The sequence below is a fragment of the Eptesicus fuscus genome, chromosome 1 (assembly GCF_027574615.1).
Source record: "Eptesicus fuscus isolate TK198812 chromosome 1, DD_ASM_mEF_20220401, whole genome shotgun sequence".
Lineage (NCBI taxonomy): Eukaryota > Metazoa > Chordata > Mammalia > Chiroptera > Vespertilionidae > Eptesicus > Eptesicus fuscus.
The window spans coordinates 10,307,707-10,322,067 of record NC_072473.1 but is presented as its reverse complement, the minus strand read 5'-3'; the positions used below and the strand labels follow the sequence as shown (position 1 = coordinate 10,322,067).

Here is a 14,361-nt window from a genome sequence, read left to right as displayed (position 1 = left end):
ATATTCTCTCTCATCCCAACTTTCTCCTCTTTTCGTGTTCCCAATATCAGTAAATGATATGTACTTCCAAACTCAAGGCAAGAACCTAGAGTCCACCCTTGATTCTCTCCTCTTTCAAGTCCCTCATGCCACCAAGCATAAAATCATCGTTGCCAAAACTCCTCTTGAATTTATCTACTCCTTTGCATCTGCATCCCCACCATTGTAGTGTAAGTGAGAATCCATCATGTTCTCTTCAACTACTTCTTAATTGGCCTCTCCATATATACTGGTACTCTTTCTCGTCTCCAAATTTACTCTTCCTGCTGTATTTAAAACACAACCTTATGATACTCTCTAATGACTTTCAGATGTCCTCAGAAGAAAATCCAAATTCCTTTGCATTCTCCAACCATTTCTTATGTCTCCAACCCTATCAGACACCATCCTGTCCATTAGTCTATGCTCCTGCCCCCTGAACTTCTTTCAAGTCTAAAAAGTCTTGTCTTACGTTCTGCATAAGTTGTCCCCTCACTGTGAAACACCATGGCCTTCTCTTGATTTCCTAATTCATTCTTCAGAGGTCAGATTAACACCATACTTCTGTGAGAGAACCTCTGTCACCTCTCAGCCAGATTGGATCCCCCACTTTACAAACTCACCACACTTGAAAAACCTGCTCAATATGTGTCTTGCCTGCTAGATGTAAACTCTATGAGGGTAGGGACCATGTCTCTTTCATTAAACATTGCAGCATTAAATAAATATGATTGGCTAAATTAATAAATGAAAGGATAAATGGCATGCCCAAATAAAAGTATTGAGCTATATTACATATTAATGGGCCTCTGATAATAGTGTTGGAATTTTTTTTTCATAGTGTCAGCATTTGCTTCCATACCTAAGAATTAGAATTTAAACTCTGTACTCTGGTCAGGTGCCAAAACTGCCCAAAAGACAAAAATAATAAGTTGCTGAGCATGGATCAAGGTACACAAAAGCCCAGGACGAAACACAGGAAAAGCTCCATGCCTTCTGCTGCCCTAGGGCAAACTGGTTCCTGTTTTTCATAAATCAAGAAAAAAAAAGGAGGAGGAGGAAGAGGAGAGGGAGTAGAAGAAGAGGAGGGAGGAAGAAGAAGAAGAAAGAAGGGAAAGGGGAACATCTATCACCCATTGGGCCTTTCAGCAAAAACTGGTAAACCATTTAACCAATCTATTCTTCAAATTTCCAGTGAGTCAGAATGGTATGTTGCAGCTGTTCTCAAATATGTTTATGAACAACTATGCCAGAAGCAATTACCATGTCATAAAAAATATCAGTGAAAAATACAGTACTAGTTTCTGAAACAACACATGACACAAGTCAAAAGGGTAGCAACAGAACGATTCCATCTAAGCCTGCTCATAGAACCTACAAGGACACCTCCAAACCTGGCCTAACACATCTACCCTGCACATGATATGGACTGTGAAGGGTGGGCATGGGAGGATAAGAACATAATAGAAGGGAGAAGGAAGAACAGAAGTAGGAAAAAAAGACTGAAAGAGGACTTCAGAATAATGTATACTCACTCAGTAGAAGACTGGGGCTTGTAAACAGGGGTAAGAATTGAGATTCCTCTCATCCCTACTTCTCTACACTCACCTCTAACTCTTTGCTAGGAACTAAACATGATGGAATTTTATAAAATGGGAAACAAAAGAGGAAGTATAAAGCCCTAGGTTACCTCATATTCATCAAAAAATCTTCATGGTTCCCTCTGTTCAAGCACAGGTCATCGCCATAGAGAAGAAAACTCACAAACAGGATCATTAAGATCTCAATGGAACATTTTCCTCGATCGACAAAATCACCATTAAAAACATATGGGTTATACCCTGAGGGGAGGCCATTCTGTGGAAGAAGGAGAGGGGAAAAACAAGCAATTACAAAAATATACTTTTACTTTGTACTTAATGTTCCTGTGGACATGGAGAAAGAAGCTGAGTCAGTTCTTTCATTTGAGAAAATTTACTCAGTTGCTTGAGTCGGTTTCACTCTTCCAGGGCGGACATCTCCTGCAAGGGACCTTGAAAGTGAAGAATTAGCTTGGGGCAGGAAGATATCAAGGGATGGGGATTGCTTATTCTACCCACCATCTACTATGAGTTTTCTCTAAAAGGAGCTGATATTTGTTCTATAAAAAATGGCTACTTTCGTCTCTTCCTTTTCCCTGTAAAAGAGGGAAACTTCTAAGGGGCCCTGTGTTTAACTTCTCTGGGCTTTGTGTGATTGCCTCAAATTGCAAAAGGAAGATGACACTATATTCCCCCTTCCCAGATCAAATGACAATGGATACGAAAGTGCCCAGGAATATATAAGGCACCGATAATTGTATGTAAGGCTGATACACCAGTACACTCTGATACAATCACACTATTGATAGCCAGTGTGTGTTCTCACTGCTCACTGACCAGATCATATTAAATATTAAATATTTTGCTTATCACTCCTGGGTATGAGATAATACCTTTAAACACAGTGTTAGCACGACAAATAACTGGGATCAGGACAATATACTTGAAAACAAGTATTTGCAAAGATATATGCACCCCTATATTCATTGCAGCATTATTCCCGGTGGCCAAGACATGGAGACAACAAAAGTGTCCTGTGATAAAAGACTGGATAAGAAAGATGTGGTACATATACACAATGGAATACTACTCAGCCGTAAGAAAATATGAAATACTGCCATCTGCAACAACATGGAAAACTTTGAGAATATTATGCTAAGTGAAATAAGTCAGTCAGAAAAAGCTAAGAACCAAATGATTTCAACTCATACGTGGGACATAAAACTGAAATTCATGGGCACAAACAGCAGTGTGGTGGTTGCCAGAGGGAAGGTGATGGGGGGTGAAGAGGGTCCTAATATATGGTAAAGGAAGATTTGACTTTGGGTGATGGGTACACAGTGCAATATACAGATCTTGTAACATAGAAACCCACACCTGAAACCTTTAAGATCATATTAACCAATGTCAACCAATACATTTAATTTTTTTTAAAAAAAGTTAATTCTTGACATTAAAATTTAAAATATCAATCAGAGCTAAGTAAAAGAAAGAATGGTTGGAAAATATATTGTTTACCATAAAGAGCAAGCAGATAAAAAAAATCTCTCACACAGAACAAAAAGGAAAATGATGAAAATAATGAGTAAGAGATTAGAATTCAGAGCCAAGAGAACTAATATGCCAATAATAATAAGCATTCCAGAATCATGAAAAAGGAACAGATGGAGAAGAGACAATAATTACATAAACAAGAGGGAATTTTCTATGGTTAAAAAGAGATTTCCACCTGAAGTTTGAAAGAGATCATGACTCCTGTGCACAACTGATGGGGAAAAATATCCTATTACCTGGTAAAAAGTCGTAGAAGCTGCCAGACAGAAAAAATAAATTACAAAGGGAAAATACTCATCCATGCATCAGACTCCCCGCCTGTAGTAGTGGGAGGTAGAAAATAGTAGAATTAAAACTACAAATTAAAAGGAGAAAAGGACTAGGCTAAGACATCATTAACTTCTGAGAGGGATAGAAAATATTTGCATATGTGTCAAATATCAAATACCACCAACAATATAAATGTTATTAGGGGTGGAAGAAAGACACGTGAATATGTAGTAAGTGCTACAACAAATGAATACATATTGGTTGCTTTTTATGTAATAGAGACAGTTTTAAGTGCTAGAAACACAGAAATAAACAATAAAAAGTCCCTGCATTCAAAGAAAATAGCACCCACATGTCACATAGAGGAAAACACTCAAGAAAATATTCTAACTAAATAGCAGCAGTAATAATAAAAAGTCCTGAAGCTGGGGAAAGAGCAAGAGGAACAAATACAGACATGTAAAATGAACCTTGAAATGTATAAATATAAATCAATAGTGAAAATGTGGAACTTGCATTTAAATACTAAGCAAGGATTATAGAAACAGAAAAGACGTACTATGAAGGAAAACCTAATAATGGTTAAGAACTAAAAATATGGCGTGAGCAATAGCCAGTACTTAGAGAGGGCAGGGGTGCTGAAGGAAGAAAAGGAAAATTCTCTACAAATCTCATCTGAATGTGGGACATACATAGAAAAGTGTGAAATAAATACATTTATCCTATTGGAGGAGAGAGAGAATAATTGTGGAAAAATAAAGTTATGGCTATTTGAGAAACACATACACATTATTAATTAAAAATGTCAGGAATGGGAAGAAACTCAACAGTGAATAGGAAAGTACAGTAAAACTGCCAAAGAAAACAACAATAAAAAAGAAAACTTCACCAAAACAGCAGAAAGAAAAATAAAAGGATGAAAACAAGTTAAATAAATAGTAATAAAGTAGAATAGAAGAAAATTTTTCAAAAAATATGTTTTACTAATTGTGAATGGATTAAATTCTGCCTTTACACTACTAAGATTACCAGACTACATTAAAACATAAAACTCGGGCCCTAGCTGGTTTGGCTCAGTGGATAGAGTGTCAGCCTGCGGACTGAAAGGTCCCAGGTTCGATTCCGGTCAAGGGCATGTACCTGGGTTGCGGGCACATCCCCAGTAGGGAGGTGTGCAGGAGGCAGCTGATCGATGTTTCTCTCTCATCGATGTTTCTAACTCTCTATCCCTCTCTCTTCCTCTCTGTAGAAAGTCAATAAAATATATTAAAAAAAAAACACAACACACACAAAAAAAACATAAAACTCGGGTATACATATAGTTTGTGAGAAAGGAAAGTTGAAAGTAAGGTAAATGCAACAAAGAGAAAGCAAAAATTCAAATAAAAATACCAAACAAAGTGGAATTTAAAGTACTAAACAATATCACAAAGCAACATTACATCATATTAAGAGGTAGTTTATGAAGAACATACAATTCATGAATTTGTATTCAATACAAAATGGAGCAAGTTTTTGCTTCATGTATTTGGCTATTATAAATGCAAGAAGAAATTATTTAAAAATATAAACATAACAAAATATTCTGATTGAATTATTGGTTTAAAACGGTGATGGCGAACCTATGACACATGTGTCAGCACTGACACGCGTAGCCATTTCTGATGACACGTGGCCGCTAAGGTGGCCGCATGCCGAGGATGAAACATTTGCTGCTCCTGAGGATGAAACATTTGCGAAATAATGTTTTTTCCTCAAAGTGACACACTACCCGAGTTATGCTCAGTTTTTTGGTGAAGTTTGACACACCAAGCTCAAAAGGTTGCCCATCACTGGTTTAAAATAATATACACAAATTCCCACTATGCAGCTGTAAGAAAAAAGGATATCTTACCCTTTGAGACAGCATGGATGGACCTGGAGACTATTACATTAAGTGAAATAAACGAATCAAAGAAAGACAAATACTAGTATCAAATGATCTCACTTATTTGTGGAATTTAATGAACAAAATGAATTGACCAACAAAATAAGACCCAAAACATGGAGGCATGGAACAGACTGACATATTTTGGTGTGTGGGTGTCGGGGGGGGGGGGGGGCAGAAGAGATAAACCAAAGAACTTATATACTTACTAGAGGCCCAGTGCATGGATTCATGCACCGGTGGGGTCTCTTGGCCTGGCCTTCACCCTCTCACAATCCAGGACCCCTCAGGGGATGTCAGAGAGCCGGTTTTGACCTGATCCATGCAGGCCAGGCCGAGGGACCCCACCAGTGCATGGATTTGTGCACTGGGCCAGTTTCAGCCTGATCTTTGCAGGCTAGGTTGAGGGACCCCACTGGTACACGAATCCGTGCACCAGGCCTCTAGTATGCATATAAGATATTTGGTTAATCTCTTCCTGCCCTCCCCCGGCCCCCCCACTTCTCTGAGATTCATCAGTCTGTTCCATGTTTCCATGCCTGTGGTTCTGCTCCTGCGTTGAGTGTCTGCCCTCCTGGTGGTTAGTGCACATCATAGCTACCAGCCAGTCAGCCAGTCAGCCGATCACTTAGGCTTTTATATATATAGATATGCATTGGACACAGAAAATAGGGCGGTGAAGGGCTTGGTGTGGGGGGTAGAGGCTGGGTAGAAGAGCATAAAGGGAGGGAAAATGGGGGAACATCTAGTAATACTGTCAATAATTTAAAATATTAATAATAATATACACAAATTCTTTGACATTCCCTTTAATTTTTTAAATTATTTTTTATTTCAGAGAGGAAGGGAAAGGGAGAGAGAGAGAGAGAGAATCATTGATCAGCTGCCTCATGCATGCCCCGCACTGGGGATTGAGCCTGCAACCCAGGCATGTGCCCTGACTGGGAATCAAACTGTGACCTCCTGGTTCATAGATCAACACTCAACCACTGAGCCACACCAGCTGGGTAACACTCCCTTTAAAGGTAAAGCCTAATTTGCCATCTCTTGAATGTAGGCTGGACTTAGTGATTTGCTTCTAACAAATAGGGAAAAAAAAGCAGAAGTGATGGTGTGCAACTTTGGAGACTTAAGTTAAAAAGGACATTGCAGCTTTCTGTCTGCTTTCGCTATCTTAGATTATGCACTCTGGGGAAAGCCAGCTGCTGCATCATGAGACTACTCGGGAACCTTATGGAGTGGCCCATGTAGCTGATTTGCCATAGCCATAAAAGAACTAAATTATTGTGCCTATAGCCATATGAGTTAGCAATCTTGGAAATTGGTCCTCCAGCCCCAGTCAACCTTTCAAATGACTATGTCCCTGGCCAATAGTTTGACTGTCTTCTTATCAGAGACCTTATGCCAGAGCCATCCCACTAAGCTGCACTCAAATTTCTGACCCACAAAAATTGTGAGGTAAATGTTTATAGATTTAAGCCACTAAGTATTGAAGTAATTTATTACACAGCAATATGTAACATGCATATTTAGACAGATATAATCCTACCTAATAAAATGGTAATATGTAAATTACCATCACTCCGCTATGCCCACAATTGGGCCAGAGGGAGGCGCAGGGGGCGGGACTCGGGGTGGCTGGGGTAGCCGATTGGGCTGGCAGGACGCTGAGCTCGCGTCACCAGTGGCGGCGCGAGCTCAGCGTCTGCGCCATGGCTGTGCTGCGGCACAGAAGGGGCCTCTGGGGCAGCGAGCTCACATCCCGCCGCAGACCATCAAAAGCAGGGGAGCTGGGTGCCTGTCTGCTCAGGTGCACCAGCGGACAGGCACCCAGCTCCACCACGATCGAAAGCAAAAGCGTGTAAGGGACCCTACACGTGCATGATTCAATCATGCACTGGGCCTCTAGTAATAAATATATATGGAAAAATTAGTATATAAACAATGGACTTAATAGATGGAAATATGAAGAACTTTGCATTCTATAAATAGAGAATATAATTAATTTTCCTTTGTCTATACAGTGTCATGTACTTGATTTTGAAAAACTCCTTAACAAATTCAAAATGAGAAACATTTTATAGGCTATATTCTCATATCATAATCTAATAAAATTTGAAAAAATAAAAATGTTGTTCAAAAAATTTGAACTCCTTAAATTTTTAAGATCCTAAATTAAAAATTATAGTCTTGATAAGCATTGAATTAAGAGGAAATTAAAAGCAATATCACAAGTTCAATAGAAGGCTCATAACTAAAATTAAAAAAGATGTGTAGTCTTAAATACCTTCATTTGTACAGAAGATGCACATGAAAGACTGTATTCATCTTAAAAACTTAGAATGTAACAATAAAATCAATAAAATAAAGATAAAAGATAAAATTAATAAAATAGAACACAAACAAAAAGAAAAAATACAGGGATGGGCAAAAGTGGGTTTACAGTTGTAATACAATAATTAATAAATATCAGTACAAGAATAAACTATGTATTTAGCATACTCACAACTATAAACCTACTTTTGCCAATCCTGTATATAAACCGATAGGGTGATTCTTTGAAAAATCAGTAACATCAATAAAATTGATAAATTCATTATGAGCCTGACCGACGCTAAGTGAAAAAAGAGAGAATGAATATAAAAGATTAAAGATCAGAAAAAAGACATAAAGATATGGAGATATAAATAAAAGAATTATATACAAGTAAAATATATAATATCCACATCCATGGCAATGTACTTTCACAATCTAGAAAAAAATGGAGGATTTCCTTGAACATTAGAAACTACCAAAACTAATCAAAAAGAAGTAGAAAACTTACAGTGCATTGGCTCCATGTGGCTTTATAGCAGAGCTCTATCTCAGTTTTCAAGAGAAAATAGTTTTTTAAATCCTTTTCTGAGGATATTTTTTATTGATTTTAGAGAGAGGGGAAAGGAGAGAAAGATGGAAGGAAGGAAGGAAGGAAGGAAGGAAGGAAGGAAGGAAGGAAGGAAGGAAGGAAGGAAGGAAGGGAGGGAGGGAGGGAGGGAGGGAGGGAGGGAGGGAGGGAGGGAGGGAGGGAGGGAAGGAAGGAAGGAAGGAAGGAAGGAAGGAAGGAAGGAAGGAAGGAAGGAAGGAAAATAGGTATGTAGGTAGGTAGATAGGTGTATAGATAGATAGATAGATAGATAGATAGATAGTGAGAGAGAAACATTGTTCACTTGCCTCTGGTAAGCACCCCAAACGGGGATCAAACTGGCAACCTAAGTATGTGCCCTGAGATGAATCAAACCCACCACCTTTCTGGTGCACAGGACGATGCTCAACCAACTGAGCCACCCAGCTGGGCAAAAGTAAATAGTGTTAATGTTATTTAAATCAATGGTTCCCTTCCTTGGTTGCAGATTAAGATCACTTGCGGAGCTTTTAAACATACCTAGGTGTCCATCAGAATTTCTGGGAGTGGGACTCAGGTATCAGTATTTTTCTCCCAATTCCTTGGGTGATTACAATGTATAATCGAGTTTGAGAACTAGGGATTTAAGTTCCAAACTATAGAAAAAGATGAAAATCTTTCCAGCTCATTTCATAAAACCATAATATCAAAATTTGAGAAAAACATTCAACTGTCTAAATTTATACTATTACTAGAGGCCTGGTGCATGAAATTTGTGCATGGGGGGTGGGTGTCCCTCAGCCCAGCCTGCACCCTCTTGCAACCTGGGACCCCTCAGGAGATGTCCGACTACCTAAACTGACATCTCTCGCACAATCCGGGACCGCTGGTTCCTAACTGCTCACCTGCCTGCCTGCCTGATTGCCCCTAACCACTCTGCCTACCTGCCTGATCGCCCCTAACCACTCTGCCTGCCTGCCTGATCACCCCTAACCATTCTGCCTGCTTGCCTGATCACCCCTAACTGCCTCGGCATCTGCTGCCGTGGCTTCATCCAGAGGATATCCAGAATGATGTCCGGAAGGTCTTTTGGCTGTCCAGTCTAATTAGCATATTAGGTTTTTATTATTATAGATATTTGGATGGTAAACATGCTTTCAACTGTGATGACAAATTTTCTTGTATTAGAACTTACTCATCTCCAGTTAAAGCAAACTTTGCTTATAGGTATTTTATCTCTTCTGTGAACAAAGAATAATGAATTTCTTTAATCAAACCTAATTTTAAGTCAAAAATAATAATGGTCAGCTGGGCCATCTACCTTATATAGCATGCTTGACACCCAATGAGTTTTAACATTTTCAAAAAGTCACACATGTCAAAAGACTACGATTTGTGATCATGAAGGCCACTCAATAGAATATATCAGTCTCTGGAAGTGATTCTAAAAGGAGTTCTAAATGTGTATACATGTTGAGCCTCTTAAGTCAACCGCTTCAAAGAAGGCAAGACTCAATTGGATATATAAGGTCCGCCCTGTTGGTTCAGGATTAGACATATTACTTTATATAGTCTGAGTAAAAAATGTTTTAGTCTTAGAATAATACAGAAACTGGAAAATAGATAAGAGGATGAGGAGCTAAGTCTCCTGGGACATAAGTCTCTAGAACATTTAGGCTTTGAATTACTGAGATTTCTCTGGGTTTCCTTCAAAGAAGCAAAACCTGCCCTGGCCGGTTTGGCTCAGTGGATACAGCGTCAGCCTGAGGACTGAAGGGTCCCGGGTTCAATTCCGGTCAAGGGCACATGCCTGGGTTGCAGTCTCGATCCCCAGTAAGGGGTGTGCAGGAGGCAGCTGATCAATGATTCTCTCTCATCGTTGATGTTTCTATCTCTCTCTCTCCCTTCCTCTCTGAAACAATATATATATATATATATATATATATATATATATATTTTTTTTTTTTTTTTAAAGAAGCAAAACTTGCTGCTATACCCCACCCTTCACTCAGTTCCAGCAGACCAAACTCTCTGGCTTATTCTGCTGCTGATATACAATAAACCATCTATGACATGGAAATGAAGTTGACAAATATAGAAAACTCAGGGTAACCACAATTCTGAACAGCATTCAGGTGACCTGCAGGGGGGAAAATAGCAGACTACAATTAATTAATTTGAGTAAAGACATAAATGTTTCCCTATATTGTCATCTGTTTTCTACTGGAGCATTTTAAAATAGATACCTAGAAGGTATCCCAACTTATGTGGACATTTTTGTGCACATCATACAATAACTTCTGTACCTCAACTCCACAATATTTTAATTTTATATTTTGTGAACCCTATTTTAGAGATCTGTTCTTTTGATTGCAACATACTGCCTTAATCTGAAAAAAGAAAATAATTGACTTCTGTGGCAGTGTGAAGCATATCAGTGACAGAGAAAAAAGAAAATATTTAATGAACTTCTCAACTGAAAAATCACAGGCATCGGGGGTGGAGGATGATAGGAAGAGAGAAAGAAAACAAACACCAAGATGGCAATGCTTCCAATGGACAGCATCAGTATAACACCCACAGGGTTAAGAGTTAATTAGCTTCTCTCTGTCCATGTGCATCTCTTTTTCAGCTTCAGGAGGTCTCCATTCACAGCATGAATTTAACAAAATAATTTGCCAATACTTGATCTAAAATTTCAAGCTTTGTTTCCAGTGAGGAAAAATGTCTTGCAATGTTAGCAAGGCTAACTAAGGCTCTGAATGAAGTATTTCAAATTGGTCACTCTAATTAAGTAAAAGTGGCTGATTTAAATTAACTTGTTCAGAAAATAAAATCTAAAAATATGACCTAACCAATTCTATGTAAATTGGTTCACTTGATGATATTGGAGCCATATAAAGTCGAGATGCCTTTCAACACAGGCCTGTCATGGGTAACAGTGTGGTGCTCAGAGGAAAAAATTCTTTTCAAACCCAGATAGGATAATGACCTGAAAATGTCTGGCTTAGTGAAAAGGTGCTAAATGGTATAATTTTTAAGGACAACCAAATATTGTTTTGTTTTGTTTTTGTTATTGTTAATCCTCACCCGAGGATATTTTTCCATTGATTTTTAGAGAGAATGGGCGGGAGGGAGAGAAACAGAGAAACATCAATGGGAGAGAGACACATCGATTGGTTGCCTCCCACAAACACCCCAATCGAGCCTGCCACCAAGGTATGTGCCCTTGACTGGAATTGAACCCAGGACCTTTCAGTCCATGGGCCGACGCTCTATCCACTGAGCCAAACCAGCAGGACAACCAAATATTAAAGAAACCAAGATCTTAAAACAAACAATCATTAGTGTGAATCTCATCATTTATTGCAAAGCATCACAAAAAGTATCCTAATATATAAAAACCCAGGGTCCATAACATCCAAAACAACCGAAGGCTCAACCGACCAGAAGTCAGTGCTGGGTTGCCATGGCGATCCAGCACTGACTGCTGCTGTGGGCACCCCAGCCCAGCACTGACTACCAAGGGGGATGCAAATCAGGCCCAGAGAGAGGCCCAGGGAGAGAGAGGCAGGGTCTGATCCATAGCCTCCATGGCAGCTGTTGATCAGCACTTGCCTCTCTCTTTCGCTCCAGCTTGGCCAGAAGCCACACCTCTCTTTCTCTGGGGCCTCCACTGGGGCTGCTGATCAGCCCTGCCTCTCTGAACAGGCCCGTTGATAGGCCCAAAGACACTGACTGTCATAGAAACCGACCAATCAGAACCAAATCTGTGTGAAGTGTGAGAAGCCAATGGCTGCCTAGGAGGCAGAACTTTTGATGCTGACTGGCATAGAAACCGACCAATCAGAGCCAAATCTGGGTGGAGAATGGCTGCCTAGGAGGCGGAGCTTTTGACGCTGACTGGCATAGAAACAGACCAATCAGAACCTAATCTGGGTGAACTGCAAGGCAGAACCTAGGGTGTGGTCTGAGGAGGGGTTTTAAGGGCAACAGCTGTTTGGTGTAAGGTGTAAGAAAGTGGTTCAATTTTTAAATAACTGGTTTGGCAGTATAGTGCATATGGCTAGCTATCAGCCCATATATAGGGATTAGATATTTTTATCTGCCAAGAGCATCTCCTCCTGCTGAAAAAGGCTTCCCCCCCATTTAAGCAATCCTATCCTATATAATCTATCATACTAATAAAAGGGTAATGTGCTAATTAGGCTGGGTCAACCGGCCATCTTCTGGATGTCTGACTTCCTTCCAGACAAAGCCATGGTGGTGGGGGCCAAGGCAGAAGCTGTTAGGGGCAATCAAACTGGCAGGGGAGGGAAGTTTGGGGCGAGATCAGGACAATAGGGGAGGGCAGTTGGGGGCAAGATCAGGCTGGCAGGGGAGGGCAGTTGGGAGCAATTAGGCAAGCAGGGGAGGGCCATTGGGGGTGAGATCAGGCCAGCAGGGGAGGGCAGTTGGGGGCAAGATCAGGTCAGCAAGGGAGGGTAGTTAAGGGCAATCAGGCAGGCAGGCAGAGGCAGTTAGGGGTGATCAGGCAGGCAGGCAGAGAGGTTAGGGGCAATCAGGCAGGCAGGCAGAGAGGTTAGGGGTGATCAGCCAGGCAGGCAGAGGGGTTAGGGGCAATCAGGCAGGCAGACACAGGCAGTTAGGGGCAATCAGGCAGGCAGGCAGGTGAGCAGTTAGGTGCCAGCGGTCCCATATTGCAAGAAGGAGAAGGATGTCCGATTGGAGAGGGTGCAGGCTGGGCTGAGGGACCCCCTCCCCCATGCACAAATTTCATGCACCAGGCCAGTTGTCTATAATAATAAAAGCATAATATGCTAATTATACTGAATGACCTTCCGGATGACCTTCCAGATGACAACGCTATGACACCCACTGGTGCTAGGCCAGGCAAGGTGGTTGCTATGCAATTGGTCGGGGGCCCAGGCATCATCCCATGATCGCCCCGCAGAGGGAGTCCCAGGCCACCAACTGGTGGGCTGTGGTGGGTGGGCAGGGCTTCTCTCTGCAAGGGAAGCCCAGGTCCCAGGTGCCTGCCAGCAGCCAGAGGAAAGCCCGGGTCCCAGGTGCCTGCCAGTGGCCAGAGAGAAGCCCGGGTCCCAGGTGCCAGAGGGAAGCTGGTGCCGGCAACTGGGGGAAGGAAGGCCTACTGTTGCACAAATTTTGTGCATCAGGCCTCTAGTCTATATATATAAAAGGCTAAGTGACCGACCGTCCATCCATCTGTCCATTCCACCAACTGGTACATATGACGCACACTGGCAATTTAAAAATAAACGTTGACTCACACATGCGCAATATATATAAAGCTCTCACTGGCACCAATCGCACACGTGTGTTTTGATATGTCATTGTCAATCGTGAATTTGGTTGTTTTTGTTGACATTCTGAAGCTGAAAGAAAGCAGCATTGTCAACAGAATATGTCTGAAGACCAACTATTGGCACAATGTACCTCTGAAGCCAAAAGAAGCCGGCGTCATCGACAGAATGCATTAACCTTTTGCACTCGGATGTCGAGTGTGACTCGACACGGTTAGCATCGAGATTAAAATTACTCTTTGAATGTATCAATAATTTGAAATATTAAAAAATCCAAATAAATAAGTTTGTATGAAAAGAAACTCCAGTTTTTTATTCTAATGCCGCGCTTTGTAAAATCGGGGGTATTTAAAAAATTAAATCCCGAGTAGAATAAAGGAATCGAGAAAAAAGCAAGCAAGTGCAAAGGGTTAAGAGTGTTTTCACTGTTAATGTGGTATGTAGGGAGATATTAGAATAAGTTTAATCAATTTATGAGTCATTGTTTTTATCCATGTTGTTTTTATATCATGTTTTTGTTTTTATATCATGTTTCTGTTGTTTTTATATCAATTTTTTATATGTCTTTATTGTTGTTATATATATTTATATATTATTTTCATATACATTTTACTAATTTTCTTTCATCTCTGACACTTCTATTATAGAGAAAGGGCAAATAGCAATATTAAAATATTTCTTCTAATTAATTTCCTTTCAATGTGCATGAATCCGTGCACTGAGCCACTAGTATACGAATAAAATCTTTTCCAATCCTCCAAAACTTTCCTTCATTATTTAGGCAATTACTAAAATTATTTGATTGTC

The 14,361-nt window shown here is 40.3% G+C and overlaps 1 protein-coding gene across 1 annotated transcript in view; it reads right to left on the bottom strand.

The window, feature by feature from the left end:
- PPEF1 (protein phosphatase with EF-hand domain 1) overlaps positions 1-14,361 on the bottom strand; it is an 84,723-nt gene that overhangs the window by 23,077 nt on the left and 47,285 nt on the right. Inside the window, exon 7 of the mRNA XM_028129684.2 lies at positions 1,709-1,875. Within this exon, the coding sequence (XP_027985485.1) occupies positions 1,709-1,875 (167 nt within the window). The remainder of the gene's footprint in view (positions 1-1,708; positions 1,876-14,361) is intronic.